Below are 18,165 nucleotides of genomic sequence, written 5' to 3'. Positions count from 1 at the left end.
GCCCTAAACTAAAATTATCAGTCTGCATGTACCAGCACATAGGTGTGCTATTGGACATTGTGAGTACCCATTTGGCATAATTATCTCCATTGTTCCATCTATTTGGTTGATCTGCACATGTGGTTTCCTTTGTTGTCTTGACTCTCCATTACAGACACACCTGGCGGGGATATTCTGGAGTGGGTGTACTGACACACCATATTATGTCAGTCTGCTTCCATTAGCACATTGTGGTGCTTATTTTAAATGTGAGTACCAATTTGGCTCGAGTGCATAAGCTTTGGCTTTTTTTGATTTGGTGATTCTACACATGAGGCGCCCCTCTCTTTCTTCTATTTTATATTTATTTATTGCTGCCCAACGTTGCACAATTTGCCCCATTGGAGCCTATGGTAGCATGCTCTCGTTAGCGATTGGCTTCCATGTAATGCAAATAATCCCAAGGGTGCAGCAGCATAAGTAATATCAAAGTTTATTGGCAAAAAGCCCACAACATTTGGGAATCACCCCTTAGTCATGTGGATACAGAGTAACATTGAATATCTACCTTTTATACACAGGTGTAATTAACACATCATTATCAATTACAGAGGATATCATTCAACGTAACATTAAAAAGGTTGATGGGAGGTCCAGACAGGATTTGTTTAAGACAACCAGTAAAAAGATCAGGGTTGGTGGGGAGAAAAGAGAGAGAATCACTTTTGTCACAGAATATAATAGACAGAGTAATAAAGTGTTAAGTATTTTGAGAAAGTATTGGTACATTTTGAAGGAGTGTAATTTCCATGTTACTGGTTTTCAGGATATGTTTATGCCCGCCTTTAAACGTGCTCCATCCTTGAGAGATAAATTGATCAAAACAGATGTTGGCACAGCTAAAACCAGTGGCATTCAATACATTACAAGTGCAAGCAAAGGTTGTTTCCCTTGTTTGGGATGTTTTAGCTATGGCAACATGATTAAAGGTTCCGCTTTCTGTCATCCACATACAGGCAAACGAGTTTACATGAAGGACTATTATAATTCTAATAGTGAGTATGTTATCTACTTGGTTAAGTGCCCATGTGGTTTTCTCTATGTGGAAAAGACCACTAGGAAGGACCTAGAGAGGATGAATGAGCACAAATCCAGTGTCAGAAGGAAGCATCTGGATGCCCTTGTGGCTCATCATTTTGTCCAGGCAGGTCATTAAATTTCACAATTTAGGTTTTAAATCATTGAACAAGTACATAGACACAGGAGGGGTGGCAATAGGGAGACTTTATTAAAAATGAGAGTCTTTTTGGCTATTTAAATTAGGGGCCTTGCCACCAAAAGGTATGAATAGGGACTTTGATTGGTCTATTTTCCTATGAAGGGTTATGTGATGGTTCAGTGACAGGCTGCTTTTTTTATTTGTATTTGATCTATTTATGGATAGTGACAGTTTGTTCTTTGTATATATATTGTAGGGTGTGATTCACCATAACACCACTAGGTGGGGTTGATGAACAGGAATTTGATCCAGTAATTGATAGTGATGTGTTAATTACACCTGTGTATAAAAGGTAGAGATTCTGTATCCACATGACTAAGGGGTGATTCCCAAAACGTTATGGGCTTTTTGCCAATACATTTTGATATTATTTATGGTGCTGCTCCCTTGTGATTTTTTTGCAATTTGTGGGATTACAGTCTCCCAGGCAGCATGCATTCAGGTATTAGTGTGCTTGACTCCACTGACTTCTTGCATGCAATGCGAAAATTAGGTCATGTTCACATTGCACATTTACGTGTGCTGGTATTACTGAGTGGAGCGCAAATATCGCACTCCCATAAGCACAATATTGTGCACCACTCATAATCTAGCACATAGAGGGGTAGTTATCAACGTGTCTACCTCAAATACGCTGGAATTCCGCAGCGTATTTGAGGCGAGGCTGATTCGCCTTAGTTATCAAGCCCTAGATACCGGCAAAAGTAGAATTTTATGACGTAAGCTTCGATCCGCCGGACTCAGTCCGACACAGATCGATTCTTACGTCACTCCAGATGTTCCGCACACAAGTGCGGCACAATCTGACTACTTTTGCTAGTTATCAAAAAACTAGCAGGTACGCTTGGCACTTTTCCGGCCCAGCGTACCTGGTTTTCAATCCGCCGAAATCAATGGGAGTCTGACCATAGCGAAAGTTCATGTTCGCTGCTGCCCGACATCCCATTGATTCCTATGGGAGATGTCTGCACCTAACACCCTAACATGTACCCCGAGTCTAAACACCCCTAATCTGCCCACCCTACACCGCCGCAACTAAATAAAGTTATTACCCCCTAAACCGCCGCTCCCGGAGCCCACCGCCACTATAATAAATATGTTAACCCCTAAACCGCCGCTCCCAGACCCCGCCGCAACTCTAAGAAATCTGTTAACCCCTAAACCGCCGCTCCCGGAGCCCACCGCAACTATAATAAAGTTATTAACCCCTAAACCTAAGTCTAACCCTAACACCCCCCTAACTTAAATATTAATTAAATACATCTAAATAATATTTATCTTATTAACAAAGTTAATCCTATTTAAAACTAAATACTTACCTTTAAAATAAACCCTAATATAGCTACAAATAAATAAATAATAATTATATTGTAGCTATCTTAGGAATTTTTTTTATTTTACAGGCAACTTTCAAAATAAATAAATAATAATTATATTGTAGCTATCTTATGATTTTTTTATTTTACAGGCAACTTTCAATTTATTTTAACTAGGTACCATAGCTATTAAATAGTTATTAACTATTTAATAGCTACCTAGCTAAAATAAAGAGAAATTTACCTGTAAAATAAAAACTAACCTAAGTTACAATTACACCTAACACTACACTATACTTTAATAAATTATTCCTATTTAAAACTAAATACTTACCTGTAAAATAAACCCTAAGATAGCTACAATGTAATTAATAATTACATTGTAGCTATTGTAGGATTTATATTTATTTTACAGGTAACTTTGTATTTATTTTAGCTAGTTAGAATAGTTATTAAATAGTTATTAACTATTTAACTACCTAGCTAAAAGAAATACAAAATTACCTGTAAAATAAATCCTAACCTAAGTTACAATTAAACCTAACACTACACTATCATTAAATTAATTAAATTAATTACATACAAATAACTACAATTAAATACAATTAAATTAACTAACTAAAGTACAAAAAATAAAAAAAGCTAAGTTACAAAAAATAAAAAAAATAAGTTACAAACATTTTGAAAAATATTACAACAATTTTAAGCTACTTACACCTAATCTAAGCCCCCTAATAAAATAAAAGCCCCCCAAAATAAAAAAATTCCATACCCTATTCTACATTAAAAAGTAAACAGCTCTTTTGCCTTACCAGCCCTTAAAAGGGCCTTTTGCGGGGCATGCCCCAAATAAAACAGCTCTTTTGCCTGTAAAAGAAAAATACAAATACAACCCCCCCCAACATTAAAACCCACCACCCACATACCCCTAATCTAACCCAAACCCCCCTTAACCCCTTAATGACCGAGGACGTACGCCACACGTCCTCAGAAAAAAGGCAGTTAACGCCTGAGGACGTGTGGCGTACGTCCTCGGTTTGGAAAGCAGCTGGAAGCGATCCTCATCGCTTCCAGCTGCTTTCCGGTTATTGCAGGATGCCTCAATATCGAGGCATCCTGCAATAACAATTTGTACCCCTCCGGTGCAGAGAGAGCCACTCTGTGGCCCTCTCTACACCGGCCATCGATGGCCGCAATCGTTGGTGGGTGGGAGCTGCAGTGGGAGGTGGGTGGGCGGCCATCGATGGCTTCAGATACACAGAGGGGGGCGGGATCGGGGGCGGGAGAGTCAGGGGCGCGCACAGACACGCGCGCGTGCACGTGGGATCGGTGGGCGGGCGCGTGCACGGGAGGGAGCGGGTGGGAACCGCTTACACTACAGAAATAATTATGTAGTAAGTGGGAGGAAGAGGGGGAGTAAATGCCCCCAAAAACTAATCTAAGGGATCTGGGAGGGGGTGGGGGTAGGGGTTGGTCGTGGGGAAGCTACACTACAGCAAAATGTAAAAAAAAAAAATACAAAAAGAGGAAAAAATGTTGTTAACTGGGTACTGGCAGACAGCTGCCAGTACCCAAGATGGCCCCCAATAAGGCAGGGGGGGGGGGTTAGAGAGCTGTTTTTGGGGGGGATCAGGGAGTTTGGGGGCTAAGGGGGGATCCTACAAAGTAGCATATGTAAATATGCTAAAGATGTATTTAAAAAAAAAAAAAAAAACTTTTATTTTAGTACTGGCAGACTTTCTGCCAGTACTTAAGATGGCGGGGACAATTGTGGGGTGGGGGAGGGAAGGGAACTGTTTGGGAGATATCAGGGGGTCTGATGTGTCAGGTGGGAGGCTGATCTCTACACTAAAGCTAAAATTAACCCCGCAAGCTCCCTACAAACTACCTAATTAACCCCTTGACTGCCAGCCATAATACATGTGTGATGCGCAGCAGCACTTTGCGGCCTTCTAATTACCAAAAAGCAACCCCAAAGTCATATATGTCTGCTATTTCTGAACAAAGGGGATCCCAGAGAAGCATTTACAACTATTTGTGCCATAATTGCACATGCTGTTTGTAAATAATTTCAGTGAGAAACCTAAAATTGTGAAAAATTTAGCGTTTTTTTTTAATTTGATTGCATTTGGCGGTGAAATGGTGGCATGAAATATACCAAAATGGGCCTAGATCAATACTTGGGGTTGTCTACTACACTACACTGAAGCTAAAATTAACCCTAGAAGCTCCCTACATGCTCCCTAATTAACCCCTTCACTGCTGGGCATAATACACGTGTGGTGCGCATTTAGCAGCCTTCTAATTAGTAAAAAGCAAAACCAAAGCCATATATGTCTGCTATTTATGAACAAAGGGGATCCCAGAGAAGCATTTACAACCATGTATGCTATAATTGCATAAGTTTTTTGTAAATAATTTCAGTGAGAAACCTAAAGTTTGTGAAAAAAATTGTGAAAAAGTGAACATTTTTTTTTATTTGATCGCATTTGGCGGTGAAATGGTGGCATGAAATATACCAAAATGGGCCTAGATGAATACTTTGGGATGTCTTCTAAAAAAAAATATATACATGTCAAGGGATATTCAGGGATTCCTGAAAGATATCAGTGTTCCAATGTAACTAGCGCTAATTTTGAAAAAAAGTGGTTTGGAAATAGCAAAGTGCTACTTGTATTTATGGCCCTATAACTTGCAAAAAAAGCAAAGAACATGTAAACATTGGGTATTTCTAAACTCAGGACAAAATTTAGAAACTATTTAGCATGGTTTTTGTTTGGTGGTTGTAGATGTATAACAGATTTTGGGGGTCAAAGTTAGAAAAAGTGTGTTTTTTTCTATTTTTTCCTCATATTTTATAAAAATTTTTATAGTAAATTATAAGATATGAGGAAAATAATGGTATATTTTGAAAGTCCATTTAATGGCGAGAAAAACGGTATATAATATGTGTGGGTACCTTAAATGAGCAAGGGGAAAATTACAGCTAAACACAAACACCGCAGAAATGTAAAAATAGCCTTGGTCCCAAACGGACAGAAAATGGAAAAGTGCTGTGGTCATTAAGGGGTTAAATAAACCTAACACTACCCCCCTGAAGATCATTCTACCTTGAGTTGTGTTCAGCCATCCGACCACCGATGGAACCGAAGAGGAGATCCGGAGCGGCAGAAGTCATCATCCAAGGGGCGCTGAAGAAATCTTCCATCCGATGAAGTCATCATCCAGGCGGCGCTAAAGAGGTCTTCGATCCGATAGAAGTCTTCATCCAGACGGCGTCTTCAATCTTCATCCATCCGGAGCGGAGCCATCTTCCGACGAACCTACGCGGATCCATCCTCTTCTTCCCGACGACTAACGACGAATGACGGTACCTTTAAGTGACGTCATCCAAGATGGCGTCACTCGAATTCCGATTGGCTGATAGGATTCTATCAGCCAATCGGAATTAAGGTAGAAAAATCTGATTGGCTGATTCAATCAGCCAATCAGATTCAAGTTCAATCTGATTGGCTGATTGGTTCAGCCAATCGGATTAAACTTGAATCTGATTGGCTGATTCTATCAGCCAATCAGATTTTTCTACCTTAATTCCGATTGGCTGATAGAATTGGGTTAGATTAGGGGTATGTGGGTGGTGGGTTTTAATGTTGGGGGGATTGTATTTTTCTTTTACAGGCAAAAGAGCTGTTTTATTTGGGGCATGCCCCGCAAAAGGCCCTTTTAAGGGCTGGTAAGGCAAAAGAGCTGTGTACTTTTTAATGTAGAATAGGGTAGGGAATTTTTTTAAAATTGTTGTAATATTTTTGAAATGTTTGTAACTTATTTTTTTTTATTTTTGTAACTTAGCTTTTTTTTATTTTTTGTACTTAGCTTTTTTTTATTTTTTTTGTACTTTAGTTAGTTTATTTAATTGTATTTAATTGTATTTAATTGTAGTTATTTGTATGTAATTAATTTAATTTAATGATAGTGTAGTGTTAGGTTTAATTGTAACTTAGGTTAGGATTTATTTGACAGGTAATTTTGTATTTCTTTAGTTAATAAGAGTTAAATTTATTTAGATGTATTTAATTAATATTTAAGTTAGGGGGGTGTTAGGGTTACTGTTAGACTTAGGTTTAGAGGTTAATATTTTTATTACAGTGGCGGCGGTATAGGGGGGCAGGATAGGGGTTAATACATTTATTATAGGTGGAGACGGTGTAGGGGGGCAGATTAGGGGTTAATAAGTTTAATATAGGTTGCGGCGGGGTCCGGGAGCGGCGATTTAGGGGATAAAGTATTTATTTAGTTGCGGCAGGGTCCGGGATTGGCAGGATAGGGTTAATAACTTTATTATAGGTGGCGGCGGGATAGGGGGGGCAGGATAGGGGTTACTAGGTATAATGTAGGTGGCGGCGGTGTCCGGGAGCGGCGGTTTAGGGGTTAAAGTATTTATTTAGTTGCGGCGGGGTCCGGGATCGGCAGGATAGGGGTTAATAAGTTTAATATAGGTTGCGGCGAGGTCCAGGAGCGGCGGTTTAGGGGTTAATACATTTATAAGAGTTGCGACGGGGTTTAGGAGCGGCGGTTTAGGGGTTAATAACTTTATTTAGTTGCGGGGGGCTCCGGGGGCGCCGGTATAGGGGGTAGAACAGTGTAGTTAGTGTGAGTGCTTAGTGACAGGGGTGTCAATAAAGCTGGGAAAAAGCCGAAGAGCAGCGAGATCGGATGAGTGATAACTATCACAGTCCACTGCTCATCGCCCCGTACTTGGTGCACGGCTTTTTGACAGCTTTTTTGATAACTTATTCAGGTCCGCGGCGGCGATGTGAGGCGAACTTAATCGGGCGTATTGGACCGGCGAAGGCAGGTAAAGTAGACGGCTTGATAACTACCCGTCTTAGGGCTCGCTTCCATTGAGTCGTTAAAAATGGAGCCGTAAGCTACCGAAGCGGCCGACAGCTAAAAGTAATTTACGGCTCCATTTTAGTACCAGGTTTCCATTTAAATATTTTGCGGATAGCGTGCAGTCGCTCTTTTCGTGTAGCTGTAAGTTAACGTTGTGTTAACGCTTCCATCTAATGTCGGATTTCTTGAAAATCAATTAGTTGCTAAGGTAACCCGACCTTGCGCTATAGAATTTACGTTTAACGTCCGTGCTCCTTACCGGTGATCACCTCTCAAGAAAAATAATCCATATTTTTAATAATCAAATACTATTTTCTAATATAATTATATTTACAACTTCATAAATATAAGTAATATTTATTGCTGCCCTAGGCATAGGTCTAGTTTGCATTCTGTAGATATGTTCTTGCATATATTATTATATTTAAATATATACTGATATTTCTATTAGAATATAAGTTCAACTATTTTTATACATGAGACAACAATAAATATTACTTATAGCAATTTATTTCTACATTAAAACACTTGCATTATTTGCAAGTTTTATAATTTCAATAGAAAATAGGTCTCAAAAAGCACAATTTTACACCTAGTTGACCTGGGGGTAATATTTCTCAATGTATCGACAGCCTCCGACAGTGTATTAACGGTTAGCGCTTTCATTGGAAACCTGGTATAATTTATCGATTAACGGCTTCTATTACTTTCTATGGGACGTGAAGATCTTTTCGGCAGCCGAAGTCCGGCTGCCGAAATTGATGTATAACGTGCCATTGGAAACAGTCGATAAACGATATTGCTTTCGACAGCATATTTAACGGTTTGCGAGTGCACGCAAACTGAATAACGACTCAATGGAAGCGAGCCCATAGTGTTTAATATCCCTTTAAAGCCCTTTGCCTGAATTTTTTTCTATCACCTGAGACCTCATATCTTTGAGCCCTTATAACTTTTTCGTGTTATTGTTTAAAAAATAATTTTTATTAGATTGTGTTAGTATGAGTGCAACTGTACTTTGTAATGTATTTTTAAACTGTTTAATGAGTCTTTTTTGTTTTCAGCATTCGCAGGGCTCTGAGAACGTGCGTTAATTTAAAGGGTTATGAAACCCACATTTAGCTACAAATCAGCAAGCTCTACCCAGTTTCTGAACCAAAAATGGGTCGGCTTCTAAGCTTACATTCCTGCTTTTCAAATAAAGATTCCAAGAGAATGAAGAAAGATTGATAATAGGAGTAAACTAGAAAGCTGCTTAAAATTGCATGCTCTATCTGAATTCATATCCCTTTAAATTGCGCTTGAGCGATCTTGTTTACTTTCAACTTGTAAAATGAGTGGCAAACCCCTTATCACGCTTGTGTAACTGTTAGTACTCCACTCGTAATCTGGCCCTAAACCAGATATATTTGGGGATATAAATGTTTAATGATTTTAAAGTGCAAAGACGGGTGAAAAGCCTTGAAATTGTGCGTGTTTTACTGATGAGGGACTTGATTATTGTTTTTGTATTTAATGTTGCAGAGCTGCGGTAATAGTGCCCGCTCCCTAACAGCTGGGGAGAAAGTATCAACAACAGTTACCCGAATGGGGCCCCTTCACCGAGCCAACAAATGTAAGTTATTGAGAATTCAGATTTCAGTGTTTTAAATTGATTTTTAGGTGACCATATTTATAAATCTTTATATATTTAAAAACCAATCATCTTAACTTATGTTATTTTTATATATAATCTTTTGTATAATCGCACTTTTGTTATGGTTATGTTGTTTTTCGTAAGATGATGAGTCCATAGGTGTCCTGAACATGTGGGAAATATTTCCTGCCACTAGGAGAAGGTCAAGAACCCTCACGAGCTATAATCCCTCCCACCTCCTATCCCCACTAAGTTTGTTCTTGGTGAGGAGAGAGAGGTTAAGAGAGGTGCTCTGCAAACAAGTTTTTATTATTTTTTATTCAATCACTTATTGGTAGCTTAGACCTAACTTGAGACCCAATTCCACTTTTCCAAATTTGCTCAGGGAAGACTTCAGGATAATTTTTCCAAGATTCTGAGTAAAGCAGGGGTAAAGGGATACCTCAGTTATGGCATGTCAGTATCCTTACTGGTAAAATCTCTCTGCCATAATTGCCCTCAGGCGTCACAGGGAACCACATCCATAGCCTCCACCTGAGGGGTTGCAGGTATATCCGCAAGTATCCTCTGCAGTATATTTATTTGCACTGGATGGGCTCTCTACTGGATTAGCATTCTGTGAGGGAAAGGCCTCAGCAAGCTGATAAAATACAGTGGAGGGGTGCTGCAATCCAGGTTAGTGACTCAGACACTAAAAACAGCCCAACAACTATCCCTAGTACTCTCCTTTTATATGTACTTCAGAGTTGGGGGTTCATAGCCTTTACACATAGGGGGGTAGTTATCAAGCCATCAACCTCAAATACGCTGGAATTCCGCAGCGTATTTGTGGCGAGGATGATTCGCCTTAGTTATCAAAGGCTAGATCCCGGCAAAAGTAGAATTTTGTGACGTAAACTTCGATCCGCCGGACTCAGTCCGACACAGATCGATTCTTCCGTCACTCCAGATGTTCCGCACACAAGTGCGGCACAATCTGACTACTTTTGCTAGTTATCAAAAAACTAGCAGGTACGCTCTGCACTTTTACGGCCCAGCGTACCTGGTTTTCAAACCGCCACCCTGGAGGTGGCGGATCCCATAGGAATCAATGGGAGTCTGACCATAGCGAAAGTACAAGTTCGCTGCTGCCAGACATTCCATTCATTCCTATGGGAGCTGTCTACACCTAACACCCTAACATGTACCCTGAGTCCAAAAACCCCTAATCTATCCCCCCTACACCGCCGCAACTAAATAAAGTTATTCCCCCCTAAACCGCCGCTCCCGGAGCCCACCGCAAGCTACTCTATACATATTAACCCCTAAACCGCCGCTCCCGGAGCCCACCGCAACTATAATAAATGTATTAACCCCTAAACCGCTGCTCCCGGAGCCCACCGTCACCTACATTATACCTAGTAACCCCTATCCTGCCCCCCCTATACCGCCGCCCTCTATAATAAAGTTATTAACCCCTATCCTGCTGATCCCGCGCCTCGCCGCAAATAAATAAATAGTTTAACCCCTAAACCGCCGCTCCCTGACCCCACCTCAACCTATATTAAATTTATTAACCCCTATCCTGCCCCCCCCTACACCGTCGCCACCTATAATACATTTATTAACCCCTATCCTGCCCCCCACTACACCGCCGCCACTGTAATAAAATTATTAACCCCTAAACCTAAGTCTAACACTAACCCTAACACCCCCCTAACTTAAATATTAATTAAATAAATAAAAATAATATTTCTATTATTAACTAAGTTAATCCTATTTAAAACTAAATACCTGTAAAATAAACCCTAATATAGCTACAATATAAATAATAATTATATTGTAGCTATTTTAGGATTTATTTTTATTTTACAGGTGACTTTCAATTTATTTTAACTAGGTACAATAGCTATTAAATAGTTATTAACTATTTAATAGCTTACCTAGCTAAAATAAAGAGAAATTTACCTGTAAAATAAATCCTAACCTAAGTTACAATTACACCTAACACTACACTATACTTTAATAAATTATTTATATTTAAAACTAAATACTTACCTGTAAAATAAACCCTAAGATAGCTACAATGTAATTAATAATTACATTGTAGCTATTTTAGGATTTATATTTATTTTACAGGTAACTTTGTATTTATTTTAGATAGTTAGAATAGTTATTAAATAGTTATTAACTATTTAATAACTACCTAGCTAAAAGAAATACAAAATTACCTGTAAAATAAATCCTAACATAAGTTACAATTAAACCTAACACTACACTATCATTACATTAATTAAATAAATTAACTACAAATAACTACAATTAAATACAATTACATAAACTAACTAAAGTACAAAAAATAAAAAAAGCTAAGTTACAAAAAATAAAAAATATAAGTTACAAACATGTTAAAAATATTACAACAATTTTAAGCTACTTACACCTAATCTAAGCCCCCTAATAAAATAACAAACCCCCAAAATAAAAAAATGCCCTACCCTATTCTAAATTAAAAAAGTTCAAAGCTCTTTTACCTTACCAGCCCTTAAAAGGGCCATTTGTGGGGCATGCCCCAAAGAAAACTGCTCTTTTGCCTGTAAAAGAAAAATACAACCCCCCCAACATTAAAACCCACCACCCACATACCCCTAATCTAACCCAAACCCCCCTTAAAATAACCTAACACTAATCCCCTGAAGATCATCCTACCTTGAGTCGTCTTCACTCAGCCGAGCCACCGATGGAACTGAAGAGGAAATCCGGAGCGCCAGAAGTGATCCTCCAAGGGGCGCTGAAGAAATCTTCCATCCGATGAAGTGATCCTCCAAGCGGCGATGAAGAAGTCTTCCATCCGGCCGATGTCATCTTCCAAGCGGCGCTGAAGATCATCTTCCATCCGGGCGATGTCATCTTCCAAGCGGGGTCTTCAATCTTCTTGCTTCAGGATCGATCTTCATCCCGCCGACGCGGAACATCCTTCTTCCCCGACAGACTAACGACGAATGAAGGCTCCTTTAAGGGACGTCATCCAAGATGGCGTCCCTTCAATTCCGATTGGCTGATAGGATTCTATCAGCCAATCGGAATTAAGGTAGGAAAAATCTGATTGGCTGATTGAATCAGCTAATCAGATTGAGATCGCATTCTATTGGCTGATCGGAACAGCCAATAGAATGCGATCTCAATCTGATTGGCTGATTCAATCAGCCAATCAGATTTTTCCTACCTTAATTCCGATTGGCTGATAGAATCCTATCAGCCAATCGGAATTGAAGGGACGCCATCTTGGATGACGTCCCTTAAAGGAGCCTTCATTCGTCGTTAGTCCGTCTGGGAAGACGGATGTTCCGCTTCGGCGGGATGAAGATCGATCCTGAAGCAAGAAGATTGAAGACCCCGCTTGGAAGATGACATCGCCCGGATGGAAGATGATCTTCAGCGCCGCTTGGAAGATGACATCGGCCGGATGGAAGACTTCTTCAGCGCCGCTTGGAGGATCACTTCATCGGATGGAAGATTTCTTCAGTGCCCCTTGGAGGATCACTTCTGGCGCTCCGGATTTCCTCTTCAGTTCCATCGGTGGCTCGGCTGAGTGAAGACGACTCAAGGTAGGATGATCTTCAGGGGATTAGTGTTAGGTTATTTTAAGGGGGGTTTGGGTTAGATTAGGGGTATGTGGGTGGTGGGTTTTAATGTTGGGGGGGGTTGTATTTTTCTTTTACAGGCAAAAGAGCAGTTTTCTTTGGGGCATGCCCCACAAATGGCCCTTTTAAGGGCTGGTAAGGTAAAAGAGCTTTGAACTTTTTAAATTTAGAATAGGGTAGGGCATTTTTTTATTTGGGGGGTTTGTTATTTTATTAGGGGGCTTAGATTAGGTGTAAGTAGCTTAAAATTGTTGTAATATTTTTAACATGTTTGTAACTTATATTTTTTATTTTTTGTAACTTAGCTTTTTTTATTTTTTGTACTTTAGTTAGTTTATGTAATTGTATTTAATTGTAGTTATTTGTAGTTAATTTATTTAATTAATGTAATGATAGTGTAGTGTTAGGTTTAATTGTAACTTATGTTAGGATTTATTTTACAGGTAATTTTGTATTTCTTTTAGCTAGGTAGTTATTAAATAGTTAATAACTATTTAATAACTATTCTAACTAGCTAAAATAAATACAAAGTTACCTGTAAAATAAATATAAATCCTAAAATAGCTACAATGTAATTATTAATTACATTGTAGCTATCTTAGGGTTTATTTTACAGGTAAGTATTTAGTTTTAAATAGGAATAATTTATTTAAGTATAGTGTAGTGTTAGGTGTAATTGTAACTTAGGTTAGTTTTTATTTTACATGTAAATTTCTCTTTATTTTAGCTAGGTAAGCTATTAAATAGTTAATAACTATTTAATAGCTATTGTACCTAGTTAAAATAAATTGAAAGTTACCTGTAAAATAAAAATAAATTCTAAAATAGCTACAATATAATTATTATTTATATTGTAGCTATATTAGGGTTTATTTTATAGGTAAGTATTTAGTTTTAAATAGGACTAATTTAGTTAATAATAGAAATATTATTTAGATTTATTTAATTAATATTTAAGTTAGGGGGGTGTTAGGGTTAGTGTTAGACTTAGGTTTAGGGGTTAATTATTTTATTACAGTGGCGGCAGTGTAGTGGGGGGCAGGATAGGGGTTAATAAATTTATTATAGGTGGTGACGGTGTAGGGGGGGCAGGATAGGGGTTAATAAATTTAAGATAGGTTGCGGCGGGTTCAGGGAGCGGCGGTTTAGGGGTTAAACTATTTATTTATTTGCGGCGAGGTGCGGGATCGGCAGGATAGTGGTTAATAACTTTATTACAGAGGGCGACAGTATGGGGGGGGGCAGGATAGGGGTTACTAGGTATAATGTAGGTGGCAGCGGTGTCAGGGAGCGGCGGTTTAGGGGTTAATACATTTAGCAGAGTTGCGGCAGGGTCTAGGAGCGGCGGTTTAGGGGTTAGTAACTTTATTTAGTTGCGGGGGGCTCCAGGGGCGCCGGTATAGGGGGTAGAACAGTGCAGTTTAGTGTGAGTGCTTAGTGGCAGGCTAGCAATAAAGCTGTGAAAAAGCCGAAGAGCAGCGAGATCGGATGAGTGATAACTCTCACAGTCCGCTGCTCATCGCCCCGCGGCTTTTTGACAGCTTTATTTGATAACTTAGGCATATTTTTTCAGGTCCGCGGCGGCGAAGGTAGGCGAGCTTAGGCGGGCGTATTGGGCCGGCGAAGGCAGGAAAGTTGACACGATGATAACTACCCCCCATAGTGCTTTACCTATGTGTTTAACACCAGAATTACCAGAATTCAGACTCAAAATCCCTCTTAATTCATTCCCATAATACCCCTTAGCAGCTCTCACTATGCTTTTGCTTTGGGTTCCCTTTTTTTTCCTCTCAAAAAATAAAGACATCTCTTTTTATTTAAGCTGATTGTGGATGCAGTTAGGGTAGGAGACAGAGGGGGAATCAAAGAAGAGCATTTTATTAATTTAAAAAGTGTTTTTTGTGTTTTTACTTCTATGCTTTGACCTGCATATCATTCCGGAGTTAAGCGCTTGCTTAAGCGCTTGCTTAGGAAGTTATTTTCCCAATCAGCTCTTCAGCTTAAACCTGCAGTAACAATTATCTGTATGGCCTCTGCAATTTCTTTCTGGTGTGATTCTCTTTCTCAGATGGTTTCTGACCAATCTTCTGAGGATATTGCATTTAAGTCCTTAAGATGGCTGATGATTTCATTTGTGATGTGGCTTTTTACATAATTGAAATTTATGTCAAGAATATGTCCATTGCAGTTTTATTAAGCAGAGCTTTATGGCTTAAAACTTGGTCAGCTGACATGGTCTCTAAGAATAGGCTGTGATCAGTCCCTTTTGAAGGGAAGATTCTTTTTGGATCAGAATTGGATTTTATTATCAAAACTGTCACTGGGGGAAAAGAGGCTTTTCGTCCTCAGGACAAGAAGTCTAAGAGGAAGTATAAACAAACAAATTGTTTTCGTTCCTTTAATTCCCATAGAGATCAAAAGTCCTCCGTCAACCAGATGTCTGAATCCTCAAATAGCAGTTATGAAGCAGCTGTCTTAAGACCGCTGCTCCTTAACTGGTCCACTGCCTCTGAGGCTGCAGACATCAATCTGCCCGATCCTATACAATCGGGTTGATTGACACCCCCTGCTAGCTGCTGATTGGCCGCAAATCTGCAGGGGGCAGCATTGCACAAGCAGTTCTGGTGAACTGCTTGTGCATCGTTAAATGCCGACAGTGTATGCTGTCGGCATTCAGCGATGTCTGACGGACATGATACGCTACACTGTATCATGTCCGCCAGACTTTGATAAATCGGCCCCCTAGAGGACATGGGAGTGATCCAACCTGTTCCAAGCTCTCAACAGGGACAGAGTTTCTATTCCAACCTCTTCATGGCCCCAAAAAAGGAGGGCACCTATCGTCCTATTCTGGACTTAAAGACTCTGACTACATTTGTTTGCTTACCTTCTTTGAAAATTGAAACAGTCTGTACCATTTTGCCTCTAGTTAAATAATGTCAATCCATGACAACCATAGATTTAAAGGATACTTATCTACACATCCTAATTCACAAGGATTTCCAGTTTCTAAGATTTGCATTTCTCAACAAACATTACCAATTTGTGTCCCTCCTCTTCGCTTTGGACAGCCCCACACATCTTCACAAAGATATAAGGGGCTCTCTTATAAGTGATCAGAGCACAGGAAGGGGCCAATTTATCAAGGGTCGAATGGCCCCTGATGCCCCTGTTTCCGCGCGAGCCTTCGGTCTCACCGGAAACAGCAGTTATGAAGCAGCAGTCTTAAGACCGCTACTCCTTAACTGGTCCGCTACCTCTGAGACTGGGGACATCAATCCACCCAATCTCATACGATTGGGTTAGTTGACACCCCCTGCTAGTGGCCGACTGGCTGCAAATTTGCAGGGGCGGCATTGCAGAAGCAGTTCACCAGAACTGCTTGTGCAATGTTAAATGCAGACAGCGTATGCTAGCGGAATTCAGTGATGTCTGTCGGACATGATATGCTACAGCGTATCATGTCGGACAGACATTGATAAATTGGCTCCGAAATCTCCATTGCCTCTTATTTGGATGATGTTTTTGTCCAAGCTCCGTCTCTTCCTCTGGCTAATGCCCATGCCCAAAGAATGGTATCTTTCCTTTTGGGGAATCAATGTCCCCAAAAGTTCTTTATCACCAGCCACAAGGGTGGTTTTTCTGGGAGTGATAACATACTCTGTTCAAATGTGCTTGCTTCTCACAGATACTCGCAGAACCAAACTTCAGATTGCCTTTTATTCCCTACAGATGGCTCATTCTCCATCTGTAGCACATTGTATGGATTCAAGTCTGATGGGTTGGAGTAATGTTTGGGAGTCCCAGAAGGGCGCAGGGAGTATTGTCCCCTCAGGAGGCGAAGTTACCTATTAACATCCTAGAAATTTGTGCAATTCTTCGGGCCCTTCAATCTTGGCCCCTTCTCAAAAAATTAATTTGGTTCCAGTCAGAAAACGTCACTGCTGTGGCGTAGATCAATCATCATGGAGGGACTCAAGTCCCTTAGCTATGCGAGAGGAATCTCATTCTGTCTTGGGCAGAGAAAAACCACTGCACCATATCGGCCATTCATATTCCAGAAGTGAACAATTTAAAAGCAGATTACCTAAGTCGTCAGTCCATCCATCCAGAAGAATTATCTCTTCATCAGGACATGTTTGATCAATTAATCCTGAGGTGGGATCTTCCAAAAATATATCTAATGGCGTCCAAATTGAACTTCAAAATTCCGGTTTATTGCACCAGGTCAAGAGATTCAAGAGCTCACATGATAAATGCTCTAGTCTGGCATATCTATTTCCTCCGTTTGTTCTTATTCCAAGAGTCATTCTAGAATCAAACAGGAATCAGCTTTTGTAATTCTCATAGCTCTTGCGTGGCCCTGCAGAACTTGGTATGCGTACCTAATTCAGATGTCAACTCTTCCTTTATGGGCTCTACCCCTAAGGAAAGATCTGCTGTTTCAAAGACCCTTATCATCCGGATCTCAAATTTCTGAATCTGACGACGTGGAGGTTGAACATCTAGTTCTCAAAAACAGAGGTTTCTCAGATTCTGTTATCAAGAAAGCCTGTCATGCAGTGAATTTATCATAAGATTTGGAAAGCTTATTTTCTTTGGTTCTTCTATTGTTCCTTCAAGATTGACTAGATAAGGGTTTATTGGCTAGTTCTTTAAAGGGTCTGATTTCGGCATTATCTGTTTTGTTTTAGAAGAAGCTGGCTTAGTTGCCTGATGTTCAAACTTTTGTGAAAGCCTTGGTGAGAATTCACCTTGTTGTTAGGCCCATATTTATCCCCCTTGGAATTTGAATCTTGTTTCTGTTCTGCAAGGTCTTCCCTTTGACCCTATGGGGGGTAGTTATCAAGCCGTCAACTTTTCTGCCTTCGCCGGCCCAATACGCCCGCCTAAGCTCGCCTACCTTCGCCGCGGCGGACCTGAAAAAATACGCCTAAGTTATCAAAAAAAGCTGTCAAAAAGCCAGGGGGCGATGAGCAGCGGACTGTGAGAGTTATCACTCATCCGATCTCGCTGCTCTTCGGCTGTTTGACAGCTTTCTTGCTAGCCTGTCACTAAGCACCCACACTAAACTACACTGCTCTAACCCCTATACCGGCGCCCCCGGAGCCCCTCGCAACTAAATAAAGTTACTAACCCCTAAACTGCCACTCCTAGACCCCGCCGCAACTCTTATAAATGTATTAACCCCTAAACCGCCGCTCCTAGACCCTGCCGCAACTATTAAAAATGTATTAACCCCTAAACCGCCGCTCCTAGACCCCGCCGCAAGTCTTATAAATGTATTAACCCCTAAACCGCCACTCCCGGACACCGCTGCCACCTACATTATACCTAGTAACCCCTATCCTGCCCCCCCCCTATACTGCCGCCCTCTGTAATAAAGTTATTAACCCCTATCCTGCTGATCCCACACCTCGCCGCAAATAAAAAAATTGT

The 18,165-nt window shown here is 40.2% G+C and overlaps 1 protein-coding gene across 1 annotated transcript in view; it reads left to right on the top strand.

The window, feature by feature from the left end:
• UMODL1 (uromodulin like 1) overlaps positions 1-18,165 on the top strand; it is a 221,081-nt gene that overhangs the window by 188,950 nt on the left and 13,966 nt on the right. Inside the window, exon 16 of the mRNA XM_053705160.1 lies at positions 8,992-9,082. Within this exon, the coding sequence (XP_053561135.1) occupies positions 8,992-9,082 (91 nt within the window). The remainder of the gene's footprint in view (positions 1-8,991; positions 9,083-18,165) is intronic.

This window comes from Bombina bombina, chromosome 3 (assembly GCF_027579735.1).
Source record: "Bombina bombina isolate aBomBom1 chromosome 3, aBomBom1.pri, whole genome shotgun sequence".
Taxonomy (NCBI): domain Eukaryota; kingdom Metazoa; phylum Chordata; class Amphibia; order Anura; family Bombinatoridae; genus Bombina; species Bombina bombina.
Note: the sequence above shows the minus strand (reverse complement) of the source record. Positions and strands in the feature narration are given on the sequence as shown.